The sequence below is a fragment of the Macrobrachium rosenbergii genome, chromosome 23 (genome assembly GCF_040412425.1).
Source record: "Macrobrachium rosenbergii isolate ZJJX-2024 chromosome 23, ASM4041242v1, whole genome shotgun sequence".
Taxonomy (NCBI): domain Eukaryota; kingdom Metazoa; phylum Arthropoda; class Malacostraca; order Decapoda; family Palaemonidae; genus Macrobrachium; species Macrobrachium rosenbergii.
In genome coordinates, this window is record NC_089763.1 from 20564223 (window position 1) to 20574354 (window position 10132).

The window sequence follows — 10132 nt, forward strand, 5'->3', positions numbered from 1 at the left end:
CTGTACAGATAACTCGATTGCGCCGAAGAAACTTCGGCGCATTTTTTACTCGTTCAGGTAAGGACGAGGTTGGGGTCTGTGCCAGAGGTGTCTAGCTTTATAAAGTGGTCATACACCGAAGTAGAGACAAGGTCCTCCGTTACGTGACGTCACTCATAGGAGGACCTCCGCTTTGACGAACGTGCTACGAAGAGCGGGAAGTTCAAGGGCGCCTTCAGGATGCAAAAGTCCTTGGAGAGGAAGATGATTCTTTGGAGGTGCAATAGGCCTACGCACAAGGGGCTATCGAGAGCCTAAGTTCTTTAAAGAAAGATCATATGGTTGAAGGTGTTTCATTTTATAGCTTTCTCATATACGTAGATGCATACATACAAACGAATGAAGATCAAGACTTTTGTAATATATTCATGCATACAAAAATACATATTTGCATGCATACGTGCGTGCATAAGAGGAGATGTTTATCGAAACCAGAAACCCAGGATTTTTTTTATACATACATGCTGTATATACATACATGCATGCATATGAAGATGTGTGTACTGAATGGCCTCTTCCTTAATCAATGCCTGTATTGACAATCGACAGGACAGGTACTTATGTAAAAAAACTGTTGCCTATAGGCAATACTTAACTAAGTACTTCCTTAGCGATGGATATGAGACTGGAACAGATTTTATAATGTAATAAAAATCTTAATTCTTAATATTCAAATGACTCTGATATGGGAAGGTTATGCAAACCGTAAAGTAGTGACTAACCAATTCCTTGATTATTTTTCGTCAGAATGATTAACCATTGCATTATTCAATTTTCTTTACATTTGAATTTTTCTTTACAGGAAAAGGAATCCGTGTATACATTTATGAATATATATATATATATATATATATATATATATATATATATATATATATATATATATATATATATATATATATATATATATATATATATATATATATATATATATTATATATATATATATATATATATATATACATACATACATATATATATGTATGTATGTATGTATGTATGTATGTATGTATGTATGTATGTATGTATGTATGTATGTATATATATGTACATAATTGTCTATATGTATATAATTATAGTAACCCTGAATCTGTGTAAATTATATATTATATATATATATATATATATATATATATATATATATATATATATATATATACAAATATATATATTACAATTCCTTTTCCTTTTACCGAGATTAATGCCTTTTTACGGTATCTGTCGCAGCACCACAAGTAACACTAATCAGCTACGTGGTGACTCATCGTCGAGGGAAGAAAGAAAGAAAGGAAAAAAAGACACTGGTAGAAAATAGCCTTCTTTCATTTCCTTAGGTTAGAGGTTGAAGAATAAAGTCAAACATCCATCGTGCAAGAGATTTCAGAGGAACGCAAACAAATTAGACTGATTCATCTTCTTGCTTTTCTCTTTCCGTCTGCCTTTGTTCGACTTTTCTGTTCCTTTCCTTTGATGTTCTTTAAAGATAATCAAAGTAAACTAGAAGTACTAACTTGGTAATGAAAATCTTCTGCCTTACTCACTTTTTTTTATCTTTGTACTTATAGACTTTCTCTAAACCCACACCCTTAGCTAAGGAAGTTAAGTATTGTGTAATAGGTACAGGTGATTTTTTATAAGTACCTTTTCCTACTGATTTTCAGTACAGGCGTTGAATATAGCAAAGGATACTCTGTGCACACCTCTTCATTTGTATGTATGTATGTATGTAAAAGAGGACTTGGAATATCATAAACCCTGCATTTATAAAAACAAGTTTATTCTCGAATTCAGTTCATGAAAGTCTTACGAAATCATGATTACATGGAACAAAACAAGACTTGGAGATAAGTTAAGACTTGAAGGCTTTCAGTCACGCCTGGAGGGTTTTCTCTAAATGACAGGGGGCTGAGGGCATAATCCGGGTACAGTAAATCCAGTGCCAAAATGTCTGCTTACTTAACAGACCCTAGAATCTTCGGGGCGGTAGAGGAGCTGATGAGATATTATCGGCCGTGTCCTGCGGAAACAGAGGAAATATATACAGTACAGATATATATACATGTATATACATACATACATACATACATATACATATATACAGTACATATATATATATATATATATATATATATATATATATATATATATATATATATATATATATATATATATATATATATATATATATATGAGATGCCGTTTAAAGAGAAATCTTTTAAATTAAAGAATCAATTTCTTTAATCGCACAATACTGACCTGACCAGTCTTCAGATACAACAGCTAGTTCATAACTATATAATTCAGCTGGATATTCCATAATAGAAAAGTCCTATTTAAGTAATGAAACTGGAGCTTTTGAAGGCTACAAGTAGTGGTGGTGATTCTACTGTTAGTGATACAAAAGTATAAATTGTTTCGTTTCATGGCACTGTACATTTTATAGAAAATGTTTAGTGGGTGGCTGATGGTTTTTTCGATTGTTTTACAAAAAAAAAAAAAAAAAGACACCCGAGATTTTACAATAAGTGTTTAGCAGATGTCTGAAGGTATTCTAGATTATTTTCGTAAGTTTACAGAAGAGACACTTGAGAAATGACAAAAAACTTTCCACCTAATCTAATGTTTTGAAATCAAAGGAAAACACATCACTTACTCCCGTAACCACCAGCAATGAATCCTCCACCAGCTGAAAAAAAAAAAAGATAAATGAATAAGTTAATAAAGAAACAAGTAAAAAAAAAGTAAACAATGATAACTAAAGGCATTTTCATAAAATAATCATACAAAACCAGAACTCAGGTTCTTCCTTAACAAATCTGAAGACTAGGCAGCACACGACCAATTCGCCCCTGTCTTTATAAATAAAGTCTCAAGCCTAGAAAAACATGAATCCTCTTGGAATACTAAAAAAAAAAAAAAAAAAAAAAAAAACTTACCTATGAACCCAGCAGATCCTCCACCGTGGTGGTGATGACGGTGACATCCTCCGCAGGGGACAGGCTCAGCTTCTGCAGCGGGTTCAGGGTCAGCATAAGCCTCTGGGAGGGCATAGGCCTCAGGTTTGGCGTCAGCCTCAGGTTCGGGGCCGGGCTGTGGATAGGCGTCAGCCATGATGCTGACGACAGCAATCAGGAGACCAGCAACCAAAATAACTCGGGACTGAGCCTGGAATAATAATTCGAGAGATATATTATAGATTTGTTTGATATATTTTCTTATAAGAAACTCTCCAGCCATAAGATCTCTCATGTTCGGCTCAAATCTCTTAGAGAGTTAGCGAACAAAAAACTGTAATTAACTGCTTACTCATAAATCAGTTTTATCAATGATAAAAATCAATGGTATCGACAATCATTTCAGGTTTGTTTTCTCTACCAACGAGTATCCAAGGAACTACAGAAGCATTGCTCCCAAAAAAACCACTGGAAGAACTCACCATGATGTCTTCTGCAGGGACCAGCGACTGAAGGACGACTAATGGCAAGGACAATCTGCTCTCATTTATATCCTGAACTCGCCCTTGAGCTTCCATCGACCCCTCTCCCTACTCTACATATGACCCCAGTAGGATGTACCTTTGTTTTTATGTAATGTTGATCCTGCGTTTGCACCAGGGACGTAATGCTTCTCCTACTTTTATTTGCTTCTCGTTTCCCAGAATAAGGAATAAGCTGATTGCTTGTACCTTCTTTTCCTTCTTCTTCTCCTTCTCCTTCTTCTCCTCCTCCTCCTCCTCCTATTTCTTCTTCTTCTTCTTCTTCTCTCTAAGTACTTTCACAGAGTACGTCAGTATTAGCATTTAGATCTTGAGAGTCCATTTCATGATGCCGTGATATTGATTTGTTTGAGCTACCATGATGTTGACTTTCAGCCATATTTAGTTAGTGAATTCCAGTCTTCTGGGGCCACTAATGTTTCAGTGTAACTGGTATTTGTGTGTGTGCGTGTGTGTTTTAGAACATTTTGTACTAGTTTTCGAAGCAACTCGCTCAGTATCCTATTAGACTAAATATGAGAGCAATTTATTTTTCCTGTTGCATATCACGCTATCACAAGAAAGGACGAAGATATTAAATACCTGTTTTATAATTATAAAAGTGATCACAATCTGTTTCTCATACTTCTCTTCTTCTTACTTTCCTTTAAGATTAATTTTTTTTTTCCAAGATACAGAGACAAAAGAACAGTGCTGAGGTATTACCTCGTTACATTTTCTTTTCTTGTTCAATTTGCCATTTTAAGCCCAATGTCAAATAAAACTAATCAATTTGATACTATACCAGCCAAAGCTAACATTTCCTCAGGTTATTATCTGCTGATATTAACCTGGAATTGATATGCACTCCCGTGCCGTTGCATTTGTTCACTAGGAACTTCAGCAATACTTAACTAATAATTGCCTAAAGCTAATTAAATTATTACTGCTAATACTAATACTACTACTACTACTACTACTACTACTACTACTACTACTACTGTTTCAGTAGAGCTTAGGTTTCTTTATCTTATCGCATCCCCCCTTTCCATGACATTTTAGTAATTGTTCTAAATTTCCTAAAGATAGAATCAGATTTGTGGCTCTCTGAATCTGGTTACGAATATCTCTCTCTCTCTCTCTCTCTCTGTTTATTTCAAAAACAGCTGGTTTATATTATCTACCAAAATAGTGAGTTAAGTCGTGACTAGTCTACAATCTTTCAGCATCCTCTTGACGTCGTTATAAGACTATGTTTCAATAGAAAAAGCAGCATTCTATCCATTTACTAAAACGTAAATGACTTTTGCATTAGCTCTCTCTCTCTCTCTCTCTCTCTCTCTCTCTCTCTCTCTCTCTCTCTCTCTCTCTCTCTTTATTTATATACACAACTGGTTTGTAATATCTGCCATTATAGTGAGTTAAGTCGTGACTAGTCTACGATCTTTCAGCATCTGCTTGACGTCGTAATATGTTGATGATTCTAAAGAAAAATCAGCATTCTTTCCATTTACTAAAACGTAAATGACTTTTGCATTAGCTCTCTCTCTCTCTCTCTCTCTCTCTCCTCCATTACAATGCAGTGTCCCTGGCCTCAGCAGGAGAAGCGCAGTTCTTCGAAAACACGGCGATGTTTGCATTCGTTGTATACCAGAATGACGTTCACATTTGCTGTTTACTCTCGGATCGTACATCCGGCTATTCCGGCTGCTACCTGTCGTCACCAGGGCAACGCTACCTGTTTCGAAGCGTCTCGTTTATGGTTCAATCATTTCAAGGTCTCCAATTAAGGGTAATAAAAACTGGTTTATATTTTTGGATATGTGATGCCAAATGCGGCCCTTCCGACGACACGCTCACGCTACGGAAGTCAAGTCATTTGTTCTGTGCAATGGGCGAACTTGGATAGTCGAGTCTATCTCTCACAAAGGCAGCCTAGATCCCCGTCACGTACTGTTATGAGGAGAAAAGGTTCTTATGTTAATGGACCCTATATATGTGCGCTTTTAAAATTACGTCTCTGGGGATTTCAGAAGTCGTAAGGCAGTAAAGAGGTCTTGGGATAAGACGCCGATGTACAGTACAGTAACCTTTGAAAGATATATATATATATATATATATATATATATATATATATATATATATATATATATATATATATATATATATGTGTGTGTGTGTGTGTGTGTGTGTGTGTGTGTGTGTGTGGAAGAACCTGTAGACTTGAGGCAAGGCTTAACTGAAAATGAGAAATTAATTATTGGTACAGATAATCAGGGAGAGTCTCCTGAGATGGCATGGAGACGATACTTCATTACGATTTTATTAGAAGTCTCCTAAAGGACTGAAAGTGCTGATTAGGAATGAAGTACCTGACCTAGCTAAAGGACGTATCTACCTTTCTGCAAAGCACAAAGAGAAGAAGTTCGGATGTTTTTATTTCCAAAAACCCTCCTGAAATCTTCAAAGGGCAAACATCACTAGAAAAAACGAGTTATCCCAACTGTCTTCGGTAACCGACGTTTCTGAAACAAGTAAAAATGCGCCGAAGTGTCCGAAAAATAGAGTTTCTATCTTTCGGTGGCCACCGAAAATAGATCTATCTTGCATGAGCCGCGGCCATGAAACTTTACCCGCTACCCGGTGGTGGTCTATCCTATATCGTTGCCAGAAGCACGATTATGGCTAACTTTATTCTTAAATAAAAAAAAACCCTACTGAGGCTAGAGGGCTGCAATTTGATATGCTTGATGTTTGGAGGGTGGGTGATCAACATACCAATTTACAGCCCCCTAGCTTCCAAGTTTTGAAGATCTGAGGGCTGACAGAAAAAGTGTGACAGAAAAAGTGTGGACGGTCAGACAAAGTCCTGCACAATAGTTTTCTTTTACAGAAAACTAAAAACGACTATTCGGGAATAGTAAGAGGACCCCACCCTCTCACAACCTCTTCTCTCTCTCTCTCTCTCTCTCTCTCTCTCTCTCTCTCTCTTCAGGAAATTTCATGATTATTTTGCACATTACATTTATCCTTTTGCCATATATGCTTTATACTTTATACCCTCGGTAAATGTTATGAACAAAAATTCTTCATTGAGGGGTGGGTAGAGCTTCGGTCAGCACGCTGTTGGCCCAGCGTTCGACTCTCCGACCGGCCAGTGAAGAATTAGAGGAATTCATTTCTGGTGATAGAAATTCATTTCGTCATGATGTGGTTCGGATTCACAATAAGCTGTAGGTCCCCGTTGCTGGTAACCAGTTGGTTCTTAGCCACGTGAAATAAATCTAATCCTTCGCAGCTTCTAGGAGAGCTGTTAATCAGCTCAGTGAAACTAAGATATACTTAACTTTGACGTTATGAACAAGTAACATGTCCTGTGCTGTCGTTCTCATTTTTAGCAAAATAAAAAGAATATGGCTATTCGATTTAATTTTCCTCACTTACAAAAGAAGTAAAAGTAATGTTATGAAATATAGTGCAAAAGAGCAAATCTGTAATGCATGTTCCAAGAGTCAGAGGGAGACTTGTTACGGTAGATCATTTAAGGAGGAAAAAATGTCTAAGGGAAATCTCCCCCTAATTTCAGTACTTGATAGTTACGTCAGCAAATGCATTTTGGATATGTTGGTGACTTACTGATGCTATAAATTAGAGTCATAGTAACTGTGTTTATCCTCACCCTTGGGTCACAGTGGTTTATATGTAGGCGATCGCCTAATAATATTAGTGAATGAATACTTATGTCGATTTAACGTGTTTTTATAGATGCTTATTTTCTCCATAAAGTATATTTTTCATTGAAGGCTTTTAATCAGTTTTTGGGGGTTTTCAGAGATAATTTTGTTTTTGTTGCAATTTCATTTAGGTCTTTAGAGATACTAGATTATTTCCACCGTCAGTTTCAATGCTTAGTGTCACGTCAGTTTGTGTAAATCATTCATCAACCTATCAATTATCCACTAGGTCCTAACAACCATAATTAACTAAGTTCAGTAACAAATGGCAATAGTAAAAACGACAACAACAACAAAAAATCCCTAATTGTTCTTTTGATCTTAGTATCATAAAGCTTTCGAGCTCGACCTGTAAATATTTTAACCAGGAAGCCGTCCTGAATAGGGCCACTGGGTGTGTCTAGGAAGATCGACTAATTGTCATTGTCCCCCTTCCAAACCAACGCATGTCTAGGCAAGCACTACAGAGACCGGTAGTCACTGGGTGTGTCAAGGAAGATCGACTAATTGTCATTGTCCCCCTTCCAAACCAACGCATATCTAGGCAAGCACTCCAGAGACTGGTACTGGTAGTCACTGGGTTGTCCCCTTCCAAACCAACGCATCAGGCAAGGACTGGTAGTCACTCGACTAATTGTCATTGTCCCCTTCCAAACCAACACATGTCTAGGCAAGCACTCCAGAGACTGGTAGCCACTGTGCGTGTCAAGGAGGATCGACTGATTGTCATTGTTCCCCTTCCAAACCAACGCATGTCTAGGCAAGCACTACAAAGACTGGTAGTCACCATGAGTTATCTAATCCCATTTTAGGCAGAACAAACTCCTTTAGCAGGAAGATAACCCAGAACAATAGAGAGTAGTACCAGTGTAGCTTCTGCCAGAACAGATTTGGGTTCCTCTCCTAGGACCCAAACGTGTCCACAGGTCATCTGAAACTCGGTGTAATGTTACTAAAAGATACACAACTCTCATTCTTTTCATTTATACTTTCCATAACAAGGTGTTGTACCATTGCGTGTTCTTTTAACAAACGAAGAGACGTAAAGCATAACAAGATATTAGGATATAAAAATAATAATAAAGACAATACGTTATTGTCCTCTTTGTTGTTTTCTGCTCCTATTCCTAGTAACTTGTAAATTCTCGTAGCTCTTGTTTACATTCAAGTTGAATGTAAACATTGTTACTACATGCTACTTGAATGCTACTTGAACGGTTACTTTCTTTTATTGTTTATACTGATAACTATGTTGTGGAGTCAGTTCCCTTATTAACAAACTTCCATTTGTAACTAGATATTGGCAATTTTATCACACACCTGTTTAAAGCATATTATTATTGTAAGTAATTGATATTGACATAGAAACTTGTATGTATTATATGTGACTACATTTATAATCTATTAAGTAACACTATCGAGTTAATTATTTCATATCTTTAATGCATACTTAAATTAGCAGATATTTGTGTACTTTCAGACTGCTTTCATTGTTGTTCTCATTAAAGAGCCAAGCAAATAGACCGAGTTCTTATAGTTACATTAACGCTTTTCTAATATTTTATCAGTAAAAAGCTGATCTGTTTCTTGAGGATGTGACAATCTAGTGGAAACCATTCCAAACAAGATTTTCTTAATTCTCCACATATTCGCACTGAATATTGTCAGCTCATGAGGATGGGATAAAGCAGAACTATAGATAACTTCAGTATTCGGCATTATCATCAGTCCATGGTATTGTGCGAGCATGAAAAATTATATTTCTTGCGACGTATTGGTGAGGGAAAGCTGATGTCATTACAAGACTTCGTACATACCTGTACGAAGATCATCTTATCAAGAAAAAACTTCGATATAGACTGCTTAAAACAGTAAGAGTCTGTTTTGGGATGAGTCCTTCTTGATTTGACAACAGCAACAACAATAAACAAAAAATGAAATCTCCAACATCGGTGGTTTGGGTGTCCACGAGGTCAGTGAACTCGCTCTGCAGCGTCATTCCCGGAGTAATGAATGCCATCAATAAGGTCTAGAGACCTTGGCCATCAAGTTGTCACACTCCGTTACAGGTTTTAAATTTCTTATCGGGGATATTTATAATGCATTCTTTTGGTCCCTAAACATTCTCGCATCATACATGGACTTTTATTGCAGAATGTAGCCACCTTCAATATAATATCATTATTTTGTTGAGCTAGTTCTGGAGGATCCTCTTGCAATTACGCCTACGGTTGTCGTTTGTGATGTAACCGCCTACAATTGAGTTTCTTAATGTACCTTTTAGTATACCAGTTGCATGACATTCTCTTTCAGTTTTATTATCCAGCCATACGTATTTTGGTTTGTATTTTTATTTTATGAAAAACTCTGTACAGTATCGTTTATGTGTATAACATTTAAACTTATGATGTGCGCTAACCTGACATTCAAAATTAAAACACGAATCTCTTTTAGTGCATGTCGCCGTATAATAAACAGGCAATGACGCAACATTACACGATGATTTTTACTCAAACATTTTTCCCCGAATCATCAACACAGCGTCCACAAATCTCCAGGAAATAGCAACCTGATCTAAAAATCCTTTTGATGGGGTATTAAGATCGGTTATTATGATCTTTTACTATAACCAATGGAAGAAGTAAGCTTGATTTAATACACAACGGGAAATGCTATAAGCCATACTCTTGGGGTGAAGCTCTTGACGCAGTTTATGTAAAAGGCAGCCTGGGATCACGTTGTTTTGAGTAGACACAGCCCGGGACCATTTCATAAATCCTACTTTATAAACTCTAATAAATTTTTTCAACTTTAAAACACATGAAAAATAGAAATAATACCGTTTATAAAGCTATTTTTCAATACATCTAAAATTTAAAACATT

At 36.4% G+C, this 10132-nt stretch overlaps 1 protein-coding gene across 1 annotated transcript; it reads right to left on the reverse strand.

Annotated features, from left to right (window-relative positions):
• Window positions 1-1799: 1799 nt before the first annotated feature.
• On the reverse strand, window positions 1800-3586 carry LOC136851163 (uncharacterized). The gene is made up of 4 exons (XM_067125121.1): window positions 3476-3586; window positions 2976-3204; window positions 2693-2725; window positions 1800-2056 (listed from the first exon to the last, which is right to left on the reverse strand). The coding sequence occupies exons 1-4, from the start codon at window positions 3569-3571 to the stop codon at window positions 2043-2045; spliced, it is 372 nt and encodes a 123-aa protein (XP_066981222.1). The 5' UTR covers window positions 3572-3586; the 3' UTR covers window positions 1800-2042.
• Window positions 3587-10132: the final 6546 nt, after the last annotated feature.

Coding starts and splice junctions, on each gene's coding strand:
- LOC136851163 (XM_067125121.1), bottom strand. CDS start 3,571: ATGGAAGCTCAAGGGCGAGTTCAGGATATAAATGAGAGCAGATTGTCC. Junction 3,205..3,475: donor TCCCTGCAGAAGACATCATG/GTGAGTTCTTCC, acceptor TTATTATTCCAG/GCTCAGTCCCGAGTTATTTT. Junction 2,726..2,975: donor AGGATCTGCTGGGTTCATAG/GTAAGTTTTTTT, acceptor TTTTTTTTTCAG/CTGGTGGAGGATTCATTGCT.